This window comes from Aspergillus tanneri (assembly GCF_003426965.1).
Source record: "Aspergillus tanneri strain NIH1004 chromosome Unknown AapTan_8_pilon_pilon_pilon, whole genome shotgun sequence".
Lineage (NCBI taxonomy): Eukaryota > Fungi > Ascomycota > Eurotiomycetes > Eurotiales > Aspergillaceae > Aspergillus > Aspergillus tanneri.
Genome location: NW_022984635.1, coordinates 1,114,754 through 1,140,623, shown reverse-complemented (window position 1 = coordinate 1,140,623; position 25,870 = coordinate 1,114,754). Strand labels below are relative to the sequence as shown.

At 49.4% G+C, this 25,870-nt stretch overlaps 12 protein-coding genes across 12 annotated transcripts; 8 read left to right on the top strand and 4 right to left on the bottom strand.

Annotated features, from left to right (window-relative positions):
* Positions 1 to 367: 367 nt before the first annotated feature.
* On the top strand, positions 368 to 1,000 carry ATNIH1004_010999 (uncharacterized protein; the record flags this gene model as incomplete). The annotated part of the gene is made up of 1 exon (XM_033575566.1): positions 368 to 1,000. The coding sequence occupies one exon, from the start codon at positions 368 to 370 to the stop codon at positions 998 to 1,000; it is 633 nt and encodes a 210-aa protein (XP_033421421.1).
* Positions 1,001 to 1,259: 259 nt separating this feature from the next.
* On the top strand, positions 1,260 to 1,838 carry ATNIH1004_010998 (uncharacterized protein; the record flags this gene model as incomplete). Its single annotated transcript, XM_033575565.1, has 1 exon — positions 1,260 to 1,838. One exon carries the CDS (start codon positions 1,260 to 1,262, stop codon positions 1,836 to 1,838), a length of 579 nt encoding a protein of 192 aa, XP_033421420.1.
* A 100-nt stretch (positions 1,839 to 1,938) lies between these two features.
* Positions 1,939 to 3,558, bottom strand: ATNIH1004_010997 (uncharacterized protein; the record flags this gene model as incomplete). Its single annotated transcript, XM_033575564.1, has 4 exons — positions 1,939 to 2,450; positions 2,497 to 2,544; positions 2,594 to 3,380; positions 3,469 to 3,558. 4 exons carry the CDS (start codon positions 3,556 to 3,558, stop codon positions 1,939 to 1,941), a joined length of 1,437 nt encoding a protein of 478 aa, XP_033421419.1.
* Positions 3,559 to 5,874: 2,316 nt separating this feature from the next.
* ATNIH1004_010996 (uncharacterized protein) lies at positions 5,875 to 6,546 on the top strand (the record flags this gene model as incomplete). Its single annotated transcript, XM_033575563.1, has 4 exons — positions 5,875 to 6,026; positions 6,117 to 6,245; positions 6,294 to 6,445; positions 6,500 to 6,546. 4 exons carry the CDS (start codon positions 5,875 to 5,877, stop codon positions 6,544 to 6,546), a joined length of 480 nt encoding a protein of 159 aa, XP_033421418.1.
* A 585-nt stretch (positions 6,547 to 7,131) lies between these two features.
* ATNIH1004_010995 (uncharacterized protein) lies at positions 7,132 to 8,478 on the bottom strand (the record flags this gene model as incomplete). Its single annotated transcript, XM_033575562.1, has 2 exons — positions 7,132 to 7,563; positions 7,618 to 8,478. 2 exons carry the CDS (start codon positions 8,476 to 8,478, stop codon positions 7,132 to 7,134), a joined length of 1,293 nt encoding a protein of 430 aa, XP_033421417.1.
* A 2,673-nt stretch (positions 8,479 to 11,151) lies between these two features.
* On the top strand, positions 11,152 to 12,642 carry ATNIH1004_010994 (uncharacterized protein; the record flags this gene model as incomplete). The annotated part of the gene is made up of 7 exons (XM_033575561.1): positions 11,152 to 11,322; positions 11,370 to 11,557; positions 11,630 to 11,817; positions 11,893 to 12,010; positions 12,081 to 12,148; positions 12,201 to 12,231; positions 12,285 to 12,642. 7 exons carry the CDS (start codon positions 11,152 to 11,154, stop codon positions 12,640 to 12,642), a joined length of 1,122 nt encoding a protein of 373 aa, XP_033421416.1.
* A 653-nt stretch (positions 12,643 to 13,295) lies between these two features.
* Positions 13,296 to 14,991, top strand: ATNIH1004_010993 (uncharacterized protein; the record flags this gene model as incomplete). Its single annotated transcript, XM_033575560.1, has 3 exons — positions 13,296 to 13,439; positions 13,502 to 14,194; positions 14,251 to 14,991. 3 exons carry the CDS (start codon positions 13,296 to 13,298, stop codon positions 14,989 to 14,991), a joined length of 1,578 nt encoding a protein of 525 aa, XP_033421415.1.
* A 2,556-nt stretch (positions 14,992 to 17,547) lies between these two features.
* ATNIH1004_010992 (uncharacterized protein) lies at positions 17,548 to 18,629 on the bottom strand (the record flags this gene model as incomplete). The annotated part of the gene is made up of 4 exons (XM_033575559.1): positions 17,548 to 17,738; positions 17,795 to 17,890; positions 18,080 to 18,293; positions 18,621 to 18,629. The coding sequence occupies 4 exons, from the start codon at positions 18,627 to 18,629 to the stop codon at positions 17,548 to 17,550; spliced, it is 510 nt and encodes a 169-aa protein (XP_033421414.1).
* Positions 18,630 to 18,838: 209 nt separating this feature from the next.
* Positions 18,839 to 19,267, top strand: ATNIH1004_010991 (uncharacterized protein; the record flags this gene model as incomplete). Its single annotated transcript, XM_033575558.1, has 1 exon — positions 18,839 to 19,267. One exon carries the CDS (start codon positions 18,839 to 18,841, stop codon positions 19,265 to 19,267), a length of 429 nt encoding a protein of 142 aa, XP_033421413.1.
* A 470-nt stretch (positions 19,268 to 19,737) lies between these two features.
* On the bottom strand, positions 19,738 to 20,211 carry ATNIH1004_010990 (uncharacterized protein; the record flags this gene model as incomplete). The annotated part of the gene is made up of 1 exon (XM_033575557.1): positions 19,738 to 20,211. The coding sequence occupies one exon, from the start codon at positions 20,209 to 20,211 to the stop codon at positions 19,738 to 19,740; it is 474 nt and encodes a 157-aa protein (XP_033421412.1).
* A 654-nt stretch (positions 20,212 to 20,865) lies between these two features.
* On the top strand, positions 20,866 to 21,958 carry ATNIH1004_010989 (uncharacterized protein; the record flags this gene model as incomplete). The annotated part of the gene is made up of 2 exons (XM_033575556.1): positions 20,866 to 21,082; positions 21,129 to 21,958. The coding sequence occupies 2 exons, from the start codon at positions 20,866 to 20,868 to the stop codon at positions 21,956 to 21,958; spliced, it is 1,047 nt and encodes a 348-aa protein (XP_033421411.1).
* Positions 21,959 to 23,762: 1,804 nt separating this feature from the next.
* On the top strand, positions 23,763 to 25,729 carry ATNIH1004_010988 (transcription factor domain-containing protein; the record flags this gene model as incomplete). The annotated part of the gene is made up of 5 exons (XM_033575555.1): positions 23,763 to 23,869; positions 23,938 to 24,483; positions 24,527 to 24,757; positions 24,808 to 25,085; positions 25,137 to 25,729. 5 exons carry the CDS (start codon positions 23,763 to 23,765, stop codon positions 25,727 to 25,729), a joined length of 1,755 nt encoding a protein of 584 aa, XP_033421410.1.
* Between the last annotated feature and the right edge of the window lie 141 nt (positions 25,730 to 25,870).

Below are 25,870 nucleotides of genomic sequence, written 5' to 3'. Positions count from 1 at the left end.
CTGACTACCGCGACGTCCATTCAAGAACTGGAATTTTTACAGCATGTTCTATATATACGAACAGGAACCGAGTCGAGAATATATATAAATAAAATGATAGCAAGTTCTAGCCCTCGCCACGCCAAGAAGGACCGTGCCAATCAACAGACGCAGCCCAAGACATGTCTCACATTATTGATCCTGTCAGCCTCCTATTGGTGCTGTGTTAGCCCTATTTGCCGTAGTCTCTGTAACGTTTGATTCTCTTTTTTAAAAGAATACGACCTTGAAAAATTGTTTAAAATGATCTCTTAACCGTGATCTACACCATCTACCCACCCACTTACACCATCTCTACTCCATACTGTGTACATATCCTATCATCACAATGGCCCTCATCCTCGGCCTTCTCGCCCTGGCTACCACCACCACCCAATCTCCCCTCTATGCCCCGCTCCCTATGGATTGTCCCCGACCCACATGGCACGTCACCAATTTCCACTGGTACAACGGATCCCAGAGTCTCGACTGCGTCCACAACGAAGTCGACCGCCAAGCCCAAGGCTGTCTCTGCACAGGGGGATGGTGCAAGCCGGATCCCGCAACCTGCCCGGGGGTGATGGTTCCGCTCTGCGCCACGGGGATGCCCAACTACGAGCCATGGGGCTACGGTCCGAAACAGACGCTGGACATCAAGTTCAAGGAAGGCCCGACCTGTCACGACGAGTACATCGGATATCGCATCCACGATATCGGTAACGGACCGAGTAACTGCGGATATGCGGATCGGGGGGAGGGACGGATCATTTCGTTCTTCGGTACGACCAATCTCGATGAGTCGATGGGGCATCTGGAATACACCCTCGGACATGGATATGCGTTGCAGTGTGAGGATGGCAGGAAAATCACGTATTCGGGGAGGGTGGATTTTAAACTGAATTGTGTGCATGATGCATTTTTTAATGCTACTTGTACGGCGGAACCGTTTGACGTGCCTGTTTTGACGTTTGAATATGTCTGACACTGGATAATATAATATAATATAGTATTTTCTTCTGTTTCGTTTCGGATGAAGTTTTATCAAATTTTTTTTTCCTTTCATTTTTTTGAATGATATTTCCAGATTCGAGAACCAATCAGATAGGATCCGAATAACGCAGTCTGATTGGCAGCGCCGCATAGCACCAAAATGGGTTAGTGCAGATCTTATACAGCCTCATATCAGGTATATAAGGTATAAAGTCTGGAAAATCAATCCATCTCACCTTCAGACCACTAAAATGGAAACCACAGCGACTAACACCCTCCAAATCGACTTCTCATGGAAGAAGTTCCAAGTTCTAATCACCCGTCTCCATGATACTACTTCCGAACCTGTCTACATCCTAGACACGCAAACACTCAAAAAACCAACCTTGATCTTCCGACGAGCAAATTCCAACCCCGACCCCATCGGCACAGGAACCATGCACGTCTTCAACATCAACCCAGACTACACCCTCCACTCACACAAGGGGAAACTCACGGCGCAGAAACGCTGGCAGACAGAATACACGTACCGATCAGATGCATTTTCCAGCTCAGACAAGCCGACAACCATGACCTGGACCAGTACCAGCGGATTTAAGAACTGGGATTTTATCTGTCTAGATGAGAATATGTTGCCCGTGGCGCGGTTCTCGTCAAGTCTCTGGGCGGTGCGCAAATTGGGTCAGATTGATTTTTTGGGTGATAGAGCGGACGATGAGAATGCCAGGGAGGAAATCGTGGTGACGGGATTGACGCTGTATTTTTGTATGGTCTTGCGTACGACGAGTATTTTGCAGTTTTTTGGGGCGGTGTTTTACCGGGGGAAGTAATCCTTTTTATTATATGTTATATGTTATATATCTACGGGTCTACTAAGCATCTACCATCTAACGCGAAACTATTTAAAAAGAAGAAAAGATCCATCTCATATTACCTTACCTCCTGCTTGCTGGCAAATCTACTGTTCTCCCGAATCCACGCCCCATACCGAATAAACACAAATGGAATAACGGCCACCACTAGCGCAAAAAACCCCAGCAGGGAACTCGCCCACTGGATCCCCAGATTAGTATACATCGGAGTAGTCGCCAACGGCAAACAAACAGCGAAGATCGAACGCAGCGTACTAGCCGCAGCGGACGCCGAGGCTGAGTCCTGCTTATACGCATCGGTGAGGTAGTTGATCAGCGCCATGAAGATAAGCAGGTATCCGAAGCCGAAGAACACGCCGGACATCATGGGCAGCACCGGGTGGATGGTGGGTCGGGCGGACCAGCCGAGCCAGAACAGCGCGATTGGGATCGTCGGTGCGCCGATGCAGGCGAGTGGGAGACGACGCGACTCTTCCACTTGGGCCCATGGGAGGCTGGATTTCAGGGCCTTCGTGTGGTATGTGCTGTAGAGAACGAAGGTGGTGAAGGCGAGGATGGAACCGGGGAGGACTAGCATGGTAAGTTGTAGAAGTGTGCTACGAGAGGGTGAACGTACTAGGAAGGAATGCGAGACCGGTAATGCCCGGAGATAGACCATATAGTTCTGGAGATCAGTCAGCATCAATAAGTCTAGAAGCAGGAGGAGGACATACTATGGAAAACGATGGGATATGCCTGGAAGAAAAGGTAGAGGATCGAATAAATAAGAGCCAGATAGATCGAACAACAGAACACAATCGGCTCTTGAACAATCATTACGAACGGACGACTCAGCACGGATCCCATTCTATCAAAGAACTCGCGCATCTGCAGACGGAATTCCTCCCAGACTGACCGTTGCTCACTCGACAGAGCCCATTCATATCGCCGGACCAACACCGGCATGTAAGTCTCAGGCATGGTCAGAACGAGAGGATATCCCGCTACAGCGATGATCAGTCCCGCCCAGAAGGTCCATCTCCAGGAGACGACGGAGACGAATCCAGAGATAATCGGACCCAAAAGGGGAGGAAATATCGAAGCGAACATGAACCAACTCATTACCACTCCACGCTGGTGCGGATCATCGTAGATGTCCGAGTAAAGACCACCTAGCACGGCATTAGGCGCCGAACCTCCCAATCCGCATAGAAACCGAAAGACCAGAAGCGCAGGGAAGGTCGGAGCCAGGGCGCAGGCTAAGGTGAAAATGAGATACATGGTGAAGGTAGTGAGCAGAACCGGTCGACGACCGAAATATTCACTCATTGGGCCAAAGATGAGCGGTCCGACGACGTACCCCGCCATGTACAACGACGTCGGAAGGACCATTTTCAAGCTCTCCTGGGGAATAGCGAAGTAGTGGGCAATCGCATCATGGGCACCTGATGGTAGGGAAGATCCTAGTGAACTATTGAAGACAAAATGGATGCCAGCAATGACAATATGGATCTTCCGAACCTGATATTTTGATGCGCATATTAATAAACAGTACAGTCTATAAGCCCATAGTTGAAGTACAAGAGTTTGTGGTGGAAGAAGGACTCACTGTCGGCAGATTAGCCGGATTCGTTATTCCCTTTTCTGGCGAGAATGAGGGTCGACGTCTGCAGGATTTTGGCAGCTCAGAAACTGCCATATTGATTGCATCAACAGTGAATGACTGCTGTGACAGATCTGAAGATTTTTATTATTCCAAGGAACCTAGACTGAGACTCGGTGTTCATTCCGACGTTACTTCTCTGCTGCAAACGGTATGGAGATCATGGCCCACTCGGTAACCCAGCATAAAGAATTCAAGAATGACTCGATAAGACTATCTTCTTTCCGTCTATTGATAGGGTATTTTCTGACTTGTAAAATACTCTAGAGTATTATTCTAATTCCCGGACCTGCGCATTCGGACTACTGCTGAATTGTTATTGACGAAAAATTGCATTCTGACTCATGCTCCACTTTCGGCACAACGGAGGGTCTTGTCAAAAAAATTATTCACGCCCTTCCGGAGTTTATCCCGACGTGAATGAATCATCAGAATGGAAGATTAATCAGGAATATGCAGGATTTAAATGGAATTGTGATTGTAGATAATACGAATGACCGTTACATTTATGGCCAAGTTTCTCTCAGTGCACTGTTTGTCCTGTAGAGTATAATAAACACAAATAAAGGCATGGGATTGTATGCTATAGTCTACAAAATAATGGACCAAATAAATTATTTCTGACATTGCGAGTCGATTTGCAGTGCCTTTATGCCGGTCTGTATATTGTCGGATGATGGCCGATTAGGATACAAATGACGAAAGTCAAAAGGAGGGACAGTAATATCCATATAGCTTGTCTCAATTATTCCCACTACATAATTAAAAAAATTGCATTTTCATTATATTTTCATCTTTGAAGCTCTCCAGTTCCTTCGCTTCCAATGTCCATAATTGTGGGTTCTCCTGTCAACTCCCTTCATGAAACCCCGAAATCGTTGAAGACGCCCTCCTATGAATAGCAAATCCTGTAGAGAGCGCGACGACTCCCGCAGTTCCTTTCACTTTAATTGGGCTGATACTGAAGAGCTTGGGGCGCACCATGGTTAGCAGCCATCAGAAGGGAGAGTGTGGCGGATTATATCCGCTTGAAAATCCTTCCTTCAGTCAGTCAAAGCCGCTTCTATCCCACTCACCACTCACCACGTACTGGAAATGGATCCGGAAGTGGAGCTGGAACCCACCCAACCCTGACCCTAGAGTCGAGCATTTGAAGGAAGCAATCAAGGTGGATTGGTACCTATCTGAGCATCCTCGCGATCTACACATCCAGATTCCTACCCAGGAACCGAATGCTCTCACCCTCTCGTAGTCATCCGATGAAGGCGACAGCGGCAGTTCCTGGGTTTGGCACTTCAGGGCGTGGACCCGATACAAACTGATGCTGAATTTATTGGGGATATAATCACCATCATGCAGCGCTTTGTCTTTCACTTGAAAGTTAATGCTATGCTTTCTTGGGATGAGAAAGACATTACGACAAGGTCCTCATAGACAAGTTTCATCTTGCTATCGACGACGAAGGTAAGCTGAAGGTCGCTGACACTCCTTCTGACACCCCGCCGTCTACGTCTCTAGAACTCGACTTGGGGTGGCTTCTGAATTTCGAAGGCTTAGGTGCGCCTAATGGATACTTGAAGGAATCAGTGATCAAGTACGCCTGCAAGCATGCAAAATTGCAGACACAGGATTATGTTTTTCCCGGAGGGAGGGCTTTGTTTTCAGATAGGTTTGTTACGCAACATCACCTACGCCGATCTACAATAAGTCTCTCAAATTGGACTGGGGGTTTGCATGGTTTGGGGTTACCATCTGATATTCGTCTTTTCTTTTCCTTTCATAGCAATCTAGTCTGTAGCATGATGAAGTTTCAATGAAGAAGGACCTGGAAATGACAACAGCAAACTGTCGATTAGGAAACTTCGTCCAGAGGATTCTGATTATCATTGATCCCATTGTTGATGCCTGATTCGGACGTGGGATTCCCCTTTTAGGAAGAACCCGAGGGGCCAAATCAGGCAACTAACTGGTACCGCATCTGGTTAGTCCGATATCGAGTTAGTCACCAATGACATCACTTATCAAGGGTTGGTTTTTCAGATTATTCCGATTTCAAAGGACGTGTGCCTTCTGCCAAAAAAAGTTGTCTTGTAGGTGTCTACGAGAGATATAAATGAACCATGTCCGTCTCCTTGAGACATTCCAATCATCAATACAATCCACTGGATAAACACCAAAGACTTCAACGACTCAGATAAACCCTAACTGTTGCCATCCAACATTCTAAACATTTCGCTTAAACCATCAATCCCACAATGGCATCCTATCTCATCACTGGCAACTCATGAGGCATCGGCCTGTATATAACCAAGATCCTGGTGTCTAGGGCTGCCTCGGAGGTATCGGTCGTCTATGGAGCTGCTCGCCCTACGCCGACGCCCTGAACAACTGATCGCCCAATCTGCCGGCCGCGTTCAACTCGTCAAGGAAGATGCCACCTCGAAGGAGAGTATCACGGCAGCCGCAATCAAAGTTGACCAGCTCTCCGCGACAAGGCCCTGGATGTTCTGAGCAACAATGTCGGCATCATGACTTATACACCGGATGGCGTTGACCACATGTCAATGAACAGCATCGACAATCCCATGTTCTAGCATCAGTCTAGCAGGAACCAGGGATGATTTGGAGTCGAGCTTTATTACAAATACCACGAGCACGCACCTAGTGACGAGTCCCCTTCTACCCGTTTTGAACCGAGGAGATCGCAAGAAAGTGGTCCGCATGTAAGCTCACCCCTAAGAATCCCAGTTCTTAATACTAACTACTAATAGTACCACAACTGTGGGCTCCATCACAGTGGGGACCAAGGACAAAGTCTTCCCAGTACCCGCGCACAAAGTAAGCAAGGCGGCACAGAACATGTTGACGGTGCAATATGCGCAGTCGTTCGCAGACGAGGAGTGCACATTTGTGGCTGTCTCCGGTAAGTACCTGCTTAATGCCGGTGGTGGGTGGAACCAGGCTGACAGTTTCGCAGTGAGTGAAAACGGACCTGGGAGGCTCATCGGTGGATCTGGAGGTTGATGCCAGTGCCAATGCCGTTATGGAGATTGTATCAAGCGTCGGAATGGAGGAGAATGGCAAGTTATTTACTATCCGGATCCCTGGATGGGAGAATGCCGAAGGTTTAATAGATGGCCCAACCTCAACTGAGTATCCTGTTAAACTTTTATACATCAGGAAAGAATATAGGATGACATCATTCCAAGAACTGATAAACCATTTGCAATATCATACATCTACAGAGCCATTAGCCCCCCAGAGTCGATACACGGTAAGAGTGGATCACTTCCAATTCAGATCTGATGGAACTATCAGTAATATTTTTCTTGGACGTGAAAAGAGTATATAAATATACCATAAATAAAAAAGACTAATGGTAAACTAACAGAGTGCGAATAGTAGATTCTAATATTGTGTCGATGTTTAAATGATGATGTCTGGAAATATAACATCTAAAGTTTACATCTACTATGAAACTAACGGACAATTGGTAACCAAAGTTAATATAGAATGATGGACCGAATAATATGTACATCGGACACATGTCCTTTCATTTCATCATATAGATCATCGTAGAGGTAGACTGGTTTCCAGTACAGCTATATATCATACCGATAAATACTCGGCCATTTTCTTTCTGGCCTCCTCGGCATGTTCCTGTACATCTAAGTCCCAGAGCCAGCGGAGTCGCTTTTGGAAAGTATCCTTAAGCTTCTCCTCGTCGTCACCAACTCCATCTAAACATAGACACAGAAGATACGCATTCTCCTTACTACTGGTAACCACTCGCTGACTGCGGGGTCTCCGAACCTCGTCATATGCCTTAAACGCCGCTTCGACGTCCTTAACCTCAGTGACTCGGGAATCGCTGAGCAGCTCCGCTAGCACATGCGCGTCCTCAATAGCCTGACCGGCACCCGCGCCTTGATGAGGAGTGGAGGCATGCGCAGCATCTCCGAGGATAGCCACGCGGGATTTGCAGTAGGTGGAAATATGGGGATGTTCGAAGATGGCCCATTGGGACGGATCGGGCATGAACTGTGGCTTGTCAGTGGTCTTTAGGCTCATGTGGAAGGGAAGACTACGACTTACCTCGACGAGGGATTGTACATATCGCCCCATATGGCTGGCATCTTTTCGCATGTCGTCCTTATGCGCGGGACGAACCCAGTTCTCGTAATCCCAGTTATCCTTCAAGATGTAGAATCCCACATTGACCTTCTTGGCACGCATGATGGGATATGAAATACCGTATGCGCGGTGGCCAATGTACATCGTCGACACGCGAGCGCGTTGGTCACCCACTGCTTTGACCATGTCCTCCATATCCAGCACCGCGCGGTACGCATACATACCGCTGAACCGTGGTTTCTGCGCTTCATCCGGCAGAATCGACTCCTTCACCTTGGATTTGATGCCGTCGCAGCCGACCACCACGTCCGCAAGGACGGTTGTCCCGTCGTCGAACTGCAAGTTCACGCCTTCGGACGTCTCCCTCAGATGTTCCAATCGCTTCCCAAAATGCACAATATCCTTGGGGATCAGATTCACCAATGCTTCCAAGAAATCCGCCCTGCGGAGCGTCGTCTGTCCCGACGGTAGTGCCTTCAGATCCAACAGGGTCTCACCCTCCTTCGCACCGCTGGCCCAGACAACCTCAAACCAGGTCTGACGGAAGGCTTCGTACCCCGGACTATCGGCATGCGTCGTGACCAACGAGTCATATATTTCGCGGATCTGGGGATCGATTAGGGGCATGGCCCGATGTGCCGCGGGGCCAATGGACAACCCCAGACCGATCTCTGCAAAGGCCGACGCGGCCTCGTAGATCTGCACGGGGACATTGCGGCGCAAGAGACCGACAGCCAGATTGAGGCCGCCGATTCCGCCGCCCACGATGGTCACGGTGAAGTTCTTGGCCGGAGAGCTGCAGCCCATGGTCTTGGCACTCATCGATATACTTATGATTATAAATCTTTGATCTCTCTCTTTTCGGCTCTGCCCAGATATTTGGGTCAGGGTTTCGTGGCAGAGAATGCCTGTTGAGTGGAGATTACGATTGGATTTGCCTTGTTATAAATGTCAGAACTCAGAATCCACATCGACGATGTATTAGACTAATGAGAAGGTGATATGATGTAGGAACTTGGGATGATAGGAGTAGTATCCAGAGTTCAGACCCATACGGAATAATCGGAGTCAAGAATGTCAAGTCACTGGTATGGAGTGCTAAAATAAAAAAAAAAAATACCCATGTAACCTCATGTGTCTCAGAGAGATAGATATTTTCGCCGCGGGCGCCGGTGGACACGGCGAAACAGGGATTTATTGCATTAAATTAGTTGGTTAATAATGAGTTAATAAAGGCAACACGAGAACTGGAACATCCAACAGTCCATAACTGTGCATTAGCTGTGCAGCGGATCGATCGCAATGGCCAATGTGCGATCCGTCGCTGGCAGTGGGGCTTGTTTTCTCTCCACATTGAGGGGGACGAATTAATTAACTAGGATTCCAGCTGGTGGAGAACTCAGTCCAGCCAGTGCGTAGTCCCCTATTAGTGATCCATATTCCAACGGGTGGAGGAGAGTGGTCGACATTATGACACTAGTGGAGCATTAGCGAGTGGACAAGGAGCCCCTCCTGGGTGCGTGATTTGTCCTGGTAGGATAAATCATAAATCAGATCAAATTGCTGCACGGAAGTCCCTTATGGTCACATGACCAACATCCAACTGATAGTTTCCAAAGTTCTGTTAAATGTAACTAACTTTACCTGGGCGAGCGCTGCATCCTGTATTGCATATAAAGTAGCAATTTTTAACTACCAGAAACTCCACAAGTAATAGGTTTAAGTAAATACCAGCAAGTCTTTATATAGCTAATATATAATATAAAAATTACTTTTCTGGATTTTTAAATCTTTATTTTAGTCTATAATACTAGAAAGATAGTTTCAATACATAAATAAAATGATTAGTCATAGTCATGGAATAGCCAGGTATCCCAGTACAGTCTACTGTATAACCTGGATCCACTACCTGTACTCCATCTTGCACTGTCATTAGCAGCTAGATTCTAGAATAGAGTGTGTACCTCGGATGTTACGATTGCAGTACTGTATCATACCCCCGCTCAGAATGACAAAGGGAATCCTCCCCTCCAGGACCGAGGGATTATTTTTTTTTTTTTTTTTTTTTGGGGACAGCCTGAAGGAAGAGGAATTTCCTTATTGCCGCCGATATGCCACATTCCTCGTTAATAATTACTGCAGTTGACATTGATTGTTATCGCTGATGACACTACAGGGTGTGCGTAACATCAACCACGTGCTTCCGGTCTCTCACCCCCGTCCACTTCAGTCTCCACTCGATAATTCCCCGATCAGTTATTGGCTATCTATGTGACTAGGAGTATGTTACATCAAAGAAGAAGGTAAAGAAAAGAAAAGAAAACAAAGATTGTAACGTGCCATGCTGCAATGCTATCTGCGAAACTTGAGAAAGTAGCGCGCCTGGGACCCTGTGCCGACTGATGGATTGGTGAGGTACACTAGTGTGATCCATGGTACAAGGCTGAACCCCTATCTACATACTGCAGTACAGACAGCTGGATTCCATAGCTGTCGGAAACTCGGCCTTGTTCTCCCCTTCTGGCAATAAGGGATGCCGATAGCACCACTCTAACAAGTGACTAGCAGTATACTCTCTACGGGTTAAGGCAATGTCAATTTCTACTGGACGCGGTTCCGGCTTTTATTCCATCTTCGGAGGTCAGGAACCATTGCCACGGTGATCCATATTGGTGGTAGACGGTGTTTCCGATCCAGCTGTGGACTCTTTAAATTACCAATAACTATCAAGCATGTATCCGTGGATATAAATGGGTTCGTCGCACTAGCTCCGAGGCATTTTTTAATCACGCTGTAGTGAGTATTTAATACTTGTATTGGTGACTGAGCAACATTAGGTTATCTCTCTGCTTCGCTCCTAGAACTCAGGAAGTCCATGAAGGAAATAATAAAATGGGATACGAGACACTTGTATTCCTGGACAAGGTCTACCATCCATGGGCTTGAAGGAATGGTTCAAGTATTATTTAAGATTGCCATCGTCTCAGGCTCTCCTATGGCTGCCTAGAATGCGAAAACCTGTTAAGCTCTGCCACTTCTCTTAGCGACAGATTAGTGGAAACTTTAGGCCCCCAAGCTAGTGGAGTCAAAAGGTGGAGAGTGTTTCCACGGCTATCCCAAAAGGGACGGGAGAGCATCCGGGCCGTGCAGCAGAAAGTCTGATCCACCCAATCTCGGCCGAGGTGTTAGTGGTTTGAAGGATTTGGATGGAGTAGATTTACTGGGAACGGTAATACGGTTGCATTTTCTTTTCCTTTTTTGTTACTTTGTTATTTTTATTTTTGTTTCTCATTGCTCGCATTCGGTTGGATCTCCGGCGAAATTAATTGGTTGGTTACCGCCGGAGCTGAAGAGTGGCTATACCCACCAACCACCCACACCCTAGACTTGGCTGACATTTTCTATTTGTACTGTAGATATTATTTACATGCTGAGAGATGACATTCTCTAGATGTCTGGCACCACCAACCTCGCTATTGTCGCGACTCATGCCTCATGGCGTCCTCCACGCCGCCTCCTGACGATGTCTCGCGCGCCACGGTGGTCACGATCCCGACGATCATCACGACGGTGATTGCCCTGGTTCTGACGCTGTTGCGGCTATACGTGCGGCGGTACATGATTCGCATGGTTGACTGGGATGACCTGTTCAACGTGCTGGGTTTGGTAGGTTTGGTGTTCGGGGCTCTATACCGGACTGCTGACGAGCATAGTTGACCGTGTTGGTGGTCATGGGATTGGTTATTACCGCAACGTCTTACGGTCTCGGGCGCCATTTCGAATACGTTGACAAACAACGGGCAGCGTTCAGCGTGAAGCTGCTGCGAATCGCCGAGTTTCACCTGATCTTCTCGACCATCTTCGTCAAGATCTCGATCAGTCTTTTCCTGAAGCGGCTTTTGTAAGTATTATCCTATTATATTAGATTAGAGGGGGGAATAGATGAGGGCTAACAGTTCTTGCTACCCTCTAGTCTGACGAGCAACAGATGGAAGGTCTTCTTCTGGTGCTTCATCGCGTTCAATTCCATTACCAGCGCCCTAGATGCCGCAGTGATTTTTCCGCAATGTACGCCCGTGGAGTTTAATTGGGATAAATCGATCGAGGGGGGACACTGCTGGTCGAACGAAGCGATTGATGCGGTGGGAATCGCACAAGGAAGTAAGTGCTCCTCGAAAACAGGATCAAAATATGATTGATAGAGAGACAGTGAGCTGACGGTATTCGGGTGTGAAGCGATCGCCGCAGCGACCGATTTCGTGCTATCCCTTTTACCCATTCTATTCCTATGGAATGTGAAGCTGCCAAAACGAGTGAAGCTGGGAATTTGCGGCATCATGGCCTTGGGGTTTGCGTGAGTGAATACACGGTTGCATGAACCGTTGCGTGTTTACTACTGTGGATTGCTAAAAAACCGTTTTTAGGAGCGGTGGATTTGCCATTGCGCGCACCGTGCTGGTACCCGATCTGACCACAACGACCGATCCCACCTGTATGTAGATCTTCTGACCAACTGTGACGATCAACTGACATACATGATTTAGGGGACCTGGTTGACCTGTTCATGTGGGCCGTGTACGTTGAACCCTGTACCATGGATATAGCACCAACTAACAAGTAGCATACAGACTTGAGGCCACCTTCGGAGTCATAGCGGCCGCTGCACCGTCCGTACGACCGCTTATCGGCCATAATTCCATGACAACCGAGTCGTATAGTCGCTCCAAATCGCTGCAGCTGCGTAGCATGCACACCGGAAAGCACTCGCGTCGCGAGTGGGGACAGACCATTCTCGAAACGGTGGACGAGCCAGCAGACCGGATATCCAACGACGGGGATAGCCAATCGCATCTGTGGGGACAGGAGGATCGAGGTATTATCAAGACGATGTCCATTGAGGTGGTCACCACTCATCGACGAACGGAGAGCGAGAACCAAGAGGGGCTGTCGGAAAGGAGCTCTCACGAACGACGCACGGAGCCATAGATGAGATAGGCAATACTGTATGGTCGAAAAAGTATCTTTTGTCCACCCTCTGTCGTATAGTAGAATTAACAGACTCGAGAAGATGGAGCCCATCCCACTTGGCCAGTCAGCCATCCAGAGCAGCCCAGGGGCATCCAGTCATTGGCCCTTCGTGTTTCCCCCTGGCCCCTTTTGTTAGAACAATTCTTCTGCGGGACTTGCGTTAGTTTCCGGGTCCCAATCAAAATCCATTAATAATGGGAAAGGGGATTGATTACTATCGCGGAGCATCTAACTTTGGCCCTAAAGACGCTAATATCGGATCGTTTCCCTTGGCATTGGCCGTTCGATCAACCGTTCGATACGGTTGGGCGCAGCCACCACGAGCAAAATTAATTGCAGTCTGGCCTATTGATGTTGCATTGACTAGTTGCGGACCCTCCTTCTAGCTGGTCTGACGATCAGCAGTCGCAGCTCCTGTGCAGGAAAAAAATAATGCTAATTTAAAAGAAAAAAAAAATTTAAAAAGACTAATACCTGCCATAATATAACCCTCTCCCCCCAGCCAGCAAACACATGGCTCCAGGGTTTTCGTGAAGAACGAGTCTTTCTTCTGACCTGTTCTTTTCGTCTTCTTCTTTCTTGCATTACCGGACCGTTCAGCTGGTTTGGCCATGTCTGCTGCTGAACCGCTGGAAAAGGTGCCCTCGATGGAGGTGCGCAGGACAGGGACGAGCGATGGCTCGGAACATTCCAAGAAAAATGACAATGGAATTGTTCTCATCCCTCAGCCGAGTGATGATCCTGAGGATCCCCTCGTACGTGTTTATTTATTATTTTTTTTCCCCCTCGTCCATGGTGCATGTCTGACCCAACCCAGAACTGGCCCCTATGGAAGAAACTGCTCATCTTCGCCGCCATCTGTCTGGCGGGGTTTGCCGGCCAGATGTCGCCCAATTCCAACCAGCTCACCTTCGTATACCAAGTGCCAGCATACCACAAGACAGTCAAGGATCTGCTCAACACGGTAGCTGCGGGTCTGGCGGGATGGGTCGCGGGACCATTCTTTATGATTCCCCTGGTGGCCGTGATCGGACGCAGCTCGGTGGTGCTGTGGAGTTTGGTGGCCGTCTTCGCCTGTCAGATCTGGGCGGCCGAGATGACGGGTCCCAATGACTATATCTCCTTCACGATATCGCGGCTGTTCTGCGGCATGTTTGGTGGTGTCCCGGCTATCCTGGGTAGCGGGTACATTATGGACATGTTCTTCCTGCACCAACGAGGCAAGGCGTTTGCGATCTTCGAGGTGTTGATCATCTTCGCTGTCGTCGGTGGTGGCACACTGGGTGGCTTCATCGCCGAGCACAAGCCGTGGAACTATGTCTTCTGGTGGACGTTGGGACCTGTGGGCGCGGCTATTGTCGCCGTCTTCTGCGTCGTTGAGGATACTACTTACTCCCGCGATGGATCGATGCCTCAACGGGCGCCTCTGCCTAAGAGCTGGCTGGCAAACCGCATTGCGACTTTCCTACCGGGTTTGAAAACAACCCCCCCCAATAAGGGCCAGGATTTTGTACGTTATCCTTTCTCTTCTGCTTCCGTTATGCTTTTATGTATTGACTAGGTTAGGTCCGTCGAGCCATCGTGCCCTTCCAAGTGACCTTTGCACCCATCACACTGCTCACGGGGACGTATATCTTCATCGCACTTGGCCTCCCGATTATGCAGGCGTCAACGCTAGCAACGTTCCTGCAGCCACCGGAGGAAGCAGGCGGCTACGGGTTCTCGTCGCTACAGATGGCGTTCTTCACGATGACAGCGTGGGTGGGGATCATCGGGGCGCAGGTGTTCGGGTTCTTCTTCAACGACAAGATCCCACTGTGGCTGGCAAAACGCCGCGGCGGCACTTGGCACACGGAGTACCGACTGGCGAACACAATCCTGCCAAGCGTGATCCTGCCGATCGGGCTGGGGATCTACGGGGCGGGACTGGAGTATCATCTGCACTTCATGGTGCTGGCGCTGGGGTCGTTCCTGATCTGGTTCGGGGCGTTGTTGGCGTTGCCCGTGTGCTATAACTACATCATCGAGTGTTTCCTGAACAACCCCGTGGAGGCGTCAGTGTCGCTGAATGCGTACCGGATTTCGTTCGGCCTGATGTCAGTGTTTATCGTGACGCAGTGGCAGGAGGCGATGGGCGTGGGCTGGATGTGGGGACTGGGAGCATTCCTCATCGTGTTTGTGGATCTCATCATGGCCGTCATCATTTTCAAGGGACATCTGGTGCGTCAGTGGACGGCGACAGTGAGTCGGTCGATTGCCGTGACGGAGGATGGGGCGACCATCAGTGGGAAACGGGGAAGTGTATAATTAATAAGTAGCCAGCTGTAATAGATATTCAGGTTAGTGTAGTGAAAGTCGAACGACCTGTTTAACCATGTTTGTCTGTTTACCCCACACACCGACTAGCACTTGAAAGCCTTACGCTCATCACCTCTCCTCTCAAATCCCAGAGATCTCATACCCCTTTCTTCATCCTCATATATCCACCCCTCCCAAAAAGAACTATCATGGCAGCCGACGTCGAGAAGCCATTGCGTGAAAAACGAGTGTGACTGGCTGGACCGATGAAGACCATGGCCGAGAGTACTAGTAGCATAAGGGGCCGGGAACTTTTCACCTAGAGCTACGCCCACCGCTCCCGAGTTAAAGCACAGGTACGCAAGTATGTTGATCAAATTTCTCATCCAGGGGTGGAACTGATTGTACCAGATGCTGAGCGCCAGGATTGGCAGGGCCTGTCGGATACCGCCACTGTATAAGAGACTTAGTGTGAGCGTTGCGGCCAGAAAATTGACATGTTACGTTTGGCTTGGTGTGGTGTCAGACGTCTAGCCGGTATCGGCCGCCACGGCTTGATGATACTATTTTCGACTATGGCCAGCTGGCTGCGCTGATTGTTAATTGTGACACAGTAGACTGAGCCACACCCAGACTAAGACAACGGGGGCTCGTCGGATCACGGCGAGGAACTCATAATTATATTTAGATAGGAAGGGGGCTTGGAGACCCCGACGACTAGGGCGTTGCAGTACCAAAAATGAGGCTTGAGAAGAGAATACTCTGGATGTCGTAAACTGCGAAGAGTTATAGGGGGTTGGCATGCCTTGGGACTGTGTGCAATGCTCTCCTCATGCTCCGGGGATCACAGCTGTGTACTTGGGTAGACTGTGAGAAGAAGCAAAGTAAAATTAGACAAACCTATAGTTATTATCAATCAGATTTAGTACAAGTCGCTTTCCTTTATCTATACCTTAACCTCTGGTCAGAACTAATCCAGCTGGAGAATCCATAGTAGTATTCTGGCAGGGGAACGTTCACATATCACACTACATTAGTCCATTACTCTAGTGTAGTCACAAGTGTTATTTACTCACTGTCCTACACATCCCTCATGGGTTTAACCTATAAGAGAATTTAAATGGCTAGCTCCATCAGATGGAGTGTCACCAGCATGCATTAAAGCCCAGGTTATTGTCTGTCAGTCCCTAATAGCCCAAAGGTTACAGTGTAAAGGCAAGCTCTCCTAGGTCCCTGTCAACCGACTATAGCTATTAATGCATAGAATTTAGGCTGATTCTTGACTAAAATTGTGTCTCGAGTAGATATAACTCATGCACATACCTTTAGATTAGATGCAAATTTCCTATCCCTCGGAAGAGAACATGAGTGCTTCTTGTGATCAACCAGCCTTTAAAGGTAGTACATCATCCCGACATTGCATAGTTATGCACTTATGGCGTCCCTCTGCCCAGTTACTGTGTCTCTGGGAAATGCAGCATACGAGCCCTTCCATGTTGCTTTTGCCGAGTCTCTGATCGCCGCTCTTACTTCTTGCACCAATTTCTCACCAAGGCTCTTATTCCTAGTGAGAGATTTCAAAGTCAGAAGCCCACTTTCGAAGAGCTGTTGCCCTAGGTAGGGCGGCGTGACCCTCCGATCGACTTCAATATAGGCAGCTGGTCTCGATATCCGCCCCGCGAACCCAACGATGACCTGTCGCTCAGAGCTATATCCAGAGGCGAAGAGTTCTTGGAACTGGTGACGATTGCAGAACGGCGAATACAGGACTAGTTATCATTGAGCAAAATTGTACGCGGGATGGCCTTTCTGATGAACTACATTCTATCCCTCCGTGATAGAGACGAGGATTCTAAAATCTATTTACCAGATCATGAAGATGCCTTAGTAGACTTCTTTGGTTGTCTTGTGAGATACACGTGTATAAAGTTAACCGGTTGACTGGTTTATTACTACAGTGCTGAAAAGTGAAATAGGATGCTTCTTCAGGAGTCGAACCTGACCAAGCATGGAGAGCCAAAATAGGTGAGAGCTGATAATTAGTTGCTAGAGGGTGAGGATGATAACCACGGTGAGGTGAAGCTGTCGAGGGCAGAGGAATAGGGTAGGAAAGAGCGAGAACTTCATAATGTAATGTACGTATCTCTGTTAATGTATTTCAGTGATAATAGCAAGTAGAATGAACTAAGACGATCCGTGGTTTAACTACCCTCCATTCTTCGTCCACAGAAGTTCAATCTCGAATGTAACCAACAGTAGGTATGCTGGGATTGGAAATCTCCAGGTCAAAGGAATCATCAATGTACCAATTAGGTTATGTTCTTGTTGGTAACTATTATTAATGCTTAATAATAGTTATAAGAATAACTAATACATACAATAGTATTAAGATCTACTGAGGATGCAGTAATTGTCTATTAGACATAATCCAATCCTCTGCTATCTACCATATGCAAGTAGCATAGCTCTACAACGTGTCTAGTATCTATCATGAGATGTACTAAATCTAGGTACAGATATAATCTCTCGAAACCTATTGATAAACTTATATGCCAGTAAATACCACTACCACCCCCTAGAAGCCCCTTTCAACCCAACCACGCCTACGCGAAGAAAATCCACATTCTCCTCGATGCGCTTCCGGATCTCCCCTGGCGAATACTCGTCGATATCCCACGAGGCCCAGACGAACCGGCCGTGGAGGAATCGTGCCTCGAGGGTGGTGGCCCACACGGCGAAGGCACCAGGGAAGGCAGCTAAAATGGATAGTGGATTAGAATTCATTTAGATAGACATGCTCATGCAATCCTACGATCATCAAATGGGAGACCTGTCTCGGAGATGCCCATCTTCTCAAACTCTTGGTTATGGATGGACTCCGGATGGAAGCTGACGGTCTGCGTCTCGTCTGGACACATCCTTCGCCATCTGCTGCAGGAGCAAAGTGCCTGCATTCTTAGTCATGCTGTAAACAGGACGCAGGGAGGCGGCGACTAGCTGCGATTCGTAGAGCATATTAATGGCGCAGGTGGAAACATACACGATGGACTATTCCTTAGCTTCCTCTAAATCTGACTATAGCTAGGATAAAACTTACTCGATGTCCGAGGACTGCGCCAGGGCGGCGAATCGCGCGCAGCCGTCTCGCGGACCTCGCGACGACCGACGAGGATGGCACGGGCGACACCGGCGAGGATAAAGCTCTTGACGATATGAAAGCCGATGCTGGTGCCGCGGCCGGTGACGAGGACGATCTTGCCGGTCTGATGCAGTTCGGGACGAGAGAGAGAGAGAGGGTTGGATAGGGCTGGCTATGGATGGTAGAGGTGAGGTTGGAGTAAGTTGAGCGTCCATTGTTATTCTTGATCTTATTCTTTTGACCTATTCATTTATTCATCTGTTCATGTCTTCTTCTTATGTTTATATCTTCTGTATACTCTGTTAGTAATTTGTCAGCGGACAACTATATCAAGATGGCCTCCGCAATCCTTCATTTCTCATCTTGTCTTATTCCATAGTTCACCAAATGGATACTCAACGAGCCTGCACTCCCTGCAGAAAAGCCAAACGAAAGACCTCTCCTGTCGCCGCTGCCATGCCAAAGGTCTGCAATGCGTCTATCCAGCGGCACGACCCACATGCTTCATCTACGAGCCCGAGCACGGGACCCGATGGATTCCGCTCTCCTCGACGATATACTCGACATCAATCAGCTGGATCCTGTTAAGTCACTCATCTCTCCGCTGGCTCCGCACAATCCGCAGGTCTATCCACCGATCCGCCCGCAGAACCAGCAGGTTACCCCGCCCGTCCACCAGCCTTGGTTCCTGACGCCTGATTCATGGACATCCTGCCGATGGGGACGGTGCATCTAACACCCATAGGCAGCAGCTTCACATGTAATTACGTGAAGAAGGTGCGGACCTGGCTGGCAGACTGGCCCACTGGCCGTACCCCATTCATCCACGCCCGACTCTACCAGACGCACTGCCGTAGTGCATCCAGGACGCCTTCACGGCCCCTGGCGAGCTGCTCGGCGCGTACTCCCGCCTCCGAGGGCATTGTCTGCCGCATCCTGGAGACACGAGCGACAGCCCTGGTGAAGGACTATGGCCCCGAACAGGAGGGGGAGCTCACCTGCCTGGATCACGTCGGTCGCGTACAGGCTCTCCTGGTATACTCCACCATCCGACTATTCGACTATGACATCCGACAACGATGCCTGGCGGAGCAGCTCCCGACACTATATTCCTGGTCGCATGCGATGCTGGGCCGCGCGGCGTGACATCCTGACGAGTTTCTACACGCCGGACACGAGGTCGGATTACCCCCGAATGCACTGGAGACGATGCCCCTCACCACGCAGACCGAAGTGCTCTGGCACGCGTGGATCCTGGCGGAGAGCGTGCGGCGCACGTGGCTGGTGGCGCAGATGCTGCATGCCATCTACGTGACGATGCAGCATCCGGTGGCGGATTGTCCGGGGGGAATCACCTTCACGGTGCGGCGTGGGGCGTGGGAGGCGTCGTCGGCGTCGGGATGAGTCTCTATGCGAGTCAGCATGTAGGGTTTATGCAGAGCAATAATATGGATCTGATAGCTGAGTATGCACCGGACAAGAGGATAAGTTTGTACAGTCGATTATACGGTTGGATTTGGGGGAGAGGGTGGAGATGTGGCAGTCAATACATCCTCACACTCAATCAATTTGATTTATTCAGTAATCATATATAATATATAATATGTAATTATATACTAAATCAAGGTAGTCCTGGCGATATTTGACTCAAACTCCCCTCTCTCCGCCTGCTTCCCCTCCAGGGCGATCACCTCCTTCGCTGTCCCTGACCACACTCCATGCCATCTCCCTTTAGCCTGCACGGAGAACTCATGTCCAGACCGATCCTCATGTTTATTCCTATCCAGAGGCAAAGAGACAGTCGCCTCGACGGAACTCGCAGGCAGAATCTGCACGAAATCCACCTCGGAAGGCGGCCACTTTCGATTCATCTGGACGGTATCCAGTACGACGGGCTGATCGAGGGTCTCGTCGTGGATGTGAAAGATGCCCAGGAGATCGGCTCGGGGGTCCAACGGGGTTCCCCATCGTAGGAAGGTGATGGGCTGAGGGGTTGGATTGTGGATGGTGGCGATGACGGAGAGGGAGGAAGAGAGGGAAGAGGGAGAGGGAGAGAGGGAGAGGAGGATTTGGAGGGTGACTGGATTCATCTTCTTTGTCTCTTTTCCCTCTCTTTCTCTTTCTTTCTTTGGCTTGGTTATTTGATTATTGATTGTGGGTGTGGTTTTGTTTATCTGAGAACCATAAGATGAAGAAGTGCCAGAAGTGGAGAGAGGATGACTCGGAGATTGCAGGATTGCCGATCTGAGGGGAGGTTACATTGATCTACGCATATTATCTACTCTATGATTATATCTGTATGATCTTTTATATTACATCCTATATTCTATTTCATTCTATTCCATTCTACATATGTGCTTCATATCTGTCTTTATTATATCTGCATATCGATGCGTATAACTATCGATTCATTCTACACCTATCCATACATGCAACTGAGTATAACTTCAATATAATACAAGGCGTCAGCCAAGACGGCCGCCCGGCGGCTCTCGCAATAGTATCACCGGACACCGCCGGGCCAAGACATAAGACTCAATTGGCGAATGCTTTTCTCTACCTCGCTCTGATCGACACGGAAGGTTCGGGGACAGCTGATACAATGCTGAGGCAGGAATGAGAAACGAGAAAATGAAAGGAGAGAAGGAGATGAGAAAAAGATATAAAAGGGGACATCACCTCGCCAGTTTCCTCTGTTCATCACATCTCTCATCATCAGCTCATCTCTTCAGCTTAATATCAATATGCGTTTCTCATCTGTCGCTGCCCTCGCCGCGCTGGCCTCTACGGCCTCGGCTGCCCCTGTGAACGAGCCGTCGCTCAGTGTCAAGCTGAGCCAGATCGACAACTCTCGCGTCAAGGCTGTCATCACCAATGCCGGCAAAGAAGACGTCGAGTTCGTCCATCTGAACTTCTTCCGGGACCAGGCTCCCGTCAAGAAGGTGGCTGTCTACCGCGGCAGTACGTCCCTATCGCTCTGATCTTCAGACATGTCTAATCTTCGCAGAAAACGAGGTCCAATTCGAAGGAATCAAGCGTCGATTCCGCATGAACGGACTGACCAAGGAGGCTATCACTTCTCTGGCTGCCGGTTCCTCCATCGAGGATGAATTCGACATCGCTTCCACCAGCGATCTGGCCCAGGGCGGCACCATCACCATCAACAGTCACGGTCTGGTGCCGTTGGTCAAGGACAACAAGGTGACGGGATACATTCCCTACCAGTCCAACGACCTGCAGCTGGACATCGACGGCACCAAAGCCGCCAAGGTGACCAAGGCGATTCTGCACAACTTGCGTCGCACCACTCTGGCAGACTGCTCCGGCGAGACGCAGTCGGCACTGGAGAAGGCGCTGACCAATGCGGCAGACCTAGCCAACAAGGCCGCGGAAGCAGCCGAGTCCGGTGACGCCAGCAAGTTCCAAGAGTACTTCAAGGTGACGGACGATCAGACCCGCAAGACGGTGGCGGAGAGACTGCGCGCCGTCGCTAAGGAGGCTAGCTCCACCTCCGGCGGTGCTACCACCTACCACTGCAAGGATACCCAGGGATACTGCGAGCCTAACGTCCTGGCGTACACTCTGCCATCGCAGAATCTCATCGCTAACTGCGATATCTATTACTCTGAGTTGCCGCCGCTCGCGGATCAGTGCCATGCCCAGGACCAGGCGACCACCTCCCTGCATGAGTTCACTCATGCGCCGGGTGTGTACGAGCCCGGTACTGAGGATCTGGGATATGGGTATGATGCTGCCACTAAGTTGAGCGCTAAGGATGCCCTCAATAACGCAGATACTTATGCCCTGTATGCCAATGCTATTGCACTGAGCTGCTAAATTTATCCATGCTGGACATTGGAGGACGAATGATGTATTTAGTCAATGAAATGTGGTTTAACTCTGTTCTGGATTTAGCATAAGTACTCGTGGATTTTCGAAGTAGAGGAAGCCAGATAGTGGCTTTCAGCCTGCACATTCCTTCGATGATGAATCACTGAAAGCGATCAATTAATGTGTCAAGAATATTCAATCGTTCATGATGTCTTCATCCTCGCTGATCAGGTTCATAACAGGACAACCCTGCCTTGAGATAGATGGAGCAATAAGCTATCTACCCTGTGTCGCAGATCATATGGATTCAGACCCAGGAAGGTAAACACGGCCGTCAGCTCCGGATGATCAACACTGACTTCTCCATGCAGTGTCCTTCACAACCATGATCTAGTGCAGCTCGTGAACTCCGACGCACGGGGCTAGCAAAGGCAGCCAGCCGCACAGGAGTCTCCTTGCTTTTCCCGACCGTCGCATGGCTCAGCCTTGCTCAGAATATGACGAATTCACCGCCATGTTAGGCATACCGGCAATGGATGGGACCTCTTAAATAGACAACATAGCTGGCGATTGATCCCAGCTGTTCAGGATCATGGGTATGGTTCAAGATGGCATTCACAGTCACCGAACATGTCATTGGCACCCAGTCTATTCGAGAATATCCACGAAGTATCACACCGCGCAGGATAAATTCGTCGTTAATAAATACACTCCCAGCGATAACACCACTCCTCGACCCGGCGATGTGACCATTATTGCTGGTCCTGATGCTGGCTATTATTGATCAAGGGTGGTGTCAGATATATCACTAGACCACAAAAAAGCAGCGCTGTGTCAATTTGCACATAATAATGGTATATCTTCTATCTGACAGGTGGCAAGAATAGACGGCGGAACGCACCGGCACGGGCGTGGATGGCAGCGCGGTATGGCACAGAACAGGGTGAAACATATGACGGTACAGAATTGCTGACATTTGGCGCCGTTCGAGAAGGTGTCGGTGACGGGTTGGTCGACTATGGGTTCGGAATGGAGAATGGTGTTTGATGAATAGTATTCGAGATATTCCAGGGTGAAGGAGAGGTCCAAACTATAGGTTACTGATATAGATGCTCGCTGTTATATTTGTGCCAAATAACATTGAAAGGAACGAGAATAAGTTCCACGTGTATCACAGTCAAATTATACTGGTTGCTGGCCGCACTTGGTTCAACGAAGCTTGTAACTATGACTACCATGTGTGTAAGCATCGCTATCAGATATAGCGACAGGAACTGTCCAACGTGGATATGCACTCTTGCGCATCGTGAATTGGCTGTAGAAGTGAACATATATTATGAGCTTCGCGGTTGAAAATGTAGCTCCATCCCATCATCCTTGGTTTACCCGTCATACAACCCCTGCATATTGGTTGGATTTCTCAACAGCGATGTTCGATGGACTCTTTGCCATGTCTCATGATTGCTGCAGATGTCTTGTATATTGACACATGATCGCATACTGACCCACTTCAGAATACAAAGCCTTGCCAACGTAAACACCACAATGACTCACTGGGCTAGTAAAAATAATACCCAAGCAACAGTCCAACATCAGCCACAAACAAACTAAGGAAGAATCTTGTCAAGCAGAGGGGATAAGAATGTGTGTCAGAAACGAACGATGACTAATTCCAGCGCCGAGAATCGGGTAATATCTCCGACTCTCCGACCGGATTTACACTGCGCCGTTTCCGTGTCGACTCATCTCCTCTTCTTCCCCTTCTCCTCTACTTTCCGAAATCCGGTCGTATGCTTTCTAAAACCCGAACATGCAGAGCACCGCAAGAACTGCCCCGTATGGTCATGCGTGCGTGAATTGTGCCCGCGCTAAATGTAGATGCGTCACTAGTGGGGTTGCAGGCCGGGGATGCGAGAGGTAGGTGGACACTGCTAGTTAGGTACAGCCTGGGGATCGGGATTAACATCATCATACTGTATATGCAGATGTCACCGTCTGGGCAAGGAATGCCATTTGGCACCCAAGACGCGTCAACGGAAGGGTCCGTCGAGAACGGAGCTGCTGGAAAAGAAGGTAGACGACTTGATGGCGCTGTTGAAGAACAAGGAGCCTTCGCAAGGATTACCGATAGACCTGCCCAATCCATCACCCGTCGATTCAATGCCGCTCGCAGCCAGTCGAGCAGCAGAGGACCTAGCCATCTTAGATACGATAAGCCCTCCAACTCAGCCGTCGCTGCCGTCGACGGTTCCCGAGTTCTCTGCAGATGAACAGGAAGGCATTCTCACAGCCTTTCAGTCCGAGAAACTGCCATGGCTTCCATTCATGCATATCCCAGCCACGATGGGCGCCGCCGAGTTCCAAGAGCAGTCCCCTTTTACGTGGCTCTGTATCACCGCCGTCCAAAGCAAGTGTACCGAGCATACCGCTGTGCTCTGTGATCGCGCGCGCGAGGTAGCCGGCCGGAAATTTATGCTGAACTGCGAGAAAAGCATGGATCTCCTGCAGGGGGCGTTGGTCTATTTGGCCTGGTAAGTCTTCGACTGCGCTTGAGAGTTTTGTCTGACGAGTTAGGATCACCTTTTACTGTCCCTCCGAGAAGACCTCGCTCTGCAGCTACATACAAATGGCCATAGCGATGGTTTACAATCTGCGTCTTCACAAACCTCCGCCTCCAGACCCAATGATGGCAATTCCCGCCTGTAACGTGGTGGGCCACATGGCCTTACGGAAGCCGGCTTTTACATCCGTGCGCACCATGAATGAACGGCGAGCGGTGTTGGGCTGCTATCTTCTGAGTTCCTCGTAAGGCCCAAGATCTCTGCGTATTTGTGCGTTTTGTTGACCTGATGTAGCATCGCCCAGTTCGTTGGCGTAATGGAACCGCTGCAATGGACCTCGCATATGGCCGAGTGTCTCGAGGTGTTGGCGACCAGCAAAGAAACCCCGAACGATGCAATTTTGGTCCAGCTGGTTTCCATGCGCTTGATTGCCGACAAGATCGAACAAGGCACCGGGATCAATAGTGAGCCTACACCGATTACTCGGGCCCCGTATGCGTGGCATGTCACTGCCCTCGAATCACAACTGGCGGATCTGACAAATCGCATTCCATCCGACCTTCTCAGCAACCGTAAGTTCCTTTGGCAGGAGAACAATTGCTCGACAAGCTGATGTCCTTCAGAGTCTATCATGTTGTGTCTTTTAGATGTAAAGGTCAGCCTATATGAAACCGCCCTGGCGAACCCCCCGGACCGGCTCGCCAACGACGTAGATGTTCGACGGCTAGATCATCTCTACACCTGTTTAAGCGCCGTGAAAGAATTCACAGATATACTGCTCTCCTGCTCTCCAGCGTCTCTTTTCAATCTATCCATGAGCATGATAATGCAAATATCGCACTGTTTCATCGTCCTCTTCCGCCTCTCTGTTTTCGAATACCCCGGATGGGACCGAGCCGCGGTCCGTCGCGATGTCGACCTGATTTCCCTGACGACACAGTTGTCCGAGAAAATGGGCCAAATCGCATCGACGGTCGGCATTACCAACGACGGGCCCCTGGTTGACTCCGGCACCAGGTTTAGCCGGATCCTTCAGAGACTGGTCGTAGGTTGGGCCTCACGCATGTCAGATCCGACCGACGGAGATAGACCTCCAACGGCCGAGCCCGTACTGGCGACCGAGATGTGGTATCCCGATCTGTTCACGGACACTTCGTGGTTATCGGGGGCATTTATGTCGGGGGCGTTCTCTGACCTTAGTATACCCAATAGTTAGCCTTGCCGTGTAGGTAGTCATAAAATATCAAGGATATGGCAGTACATTCTAGGTTGTGATTGGACTGATGTTTCAGCAACGTATCTTAGCGCTGGCTAGTCTCGCACGAGCTTTTCTCGGGGAATAGGAGGATGAGGCCGA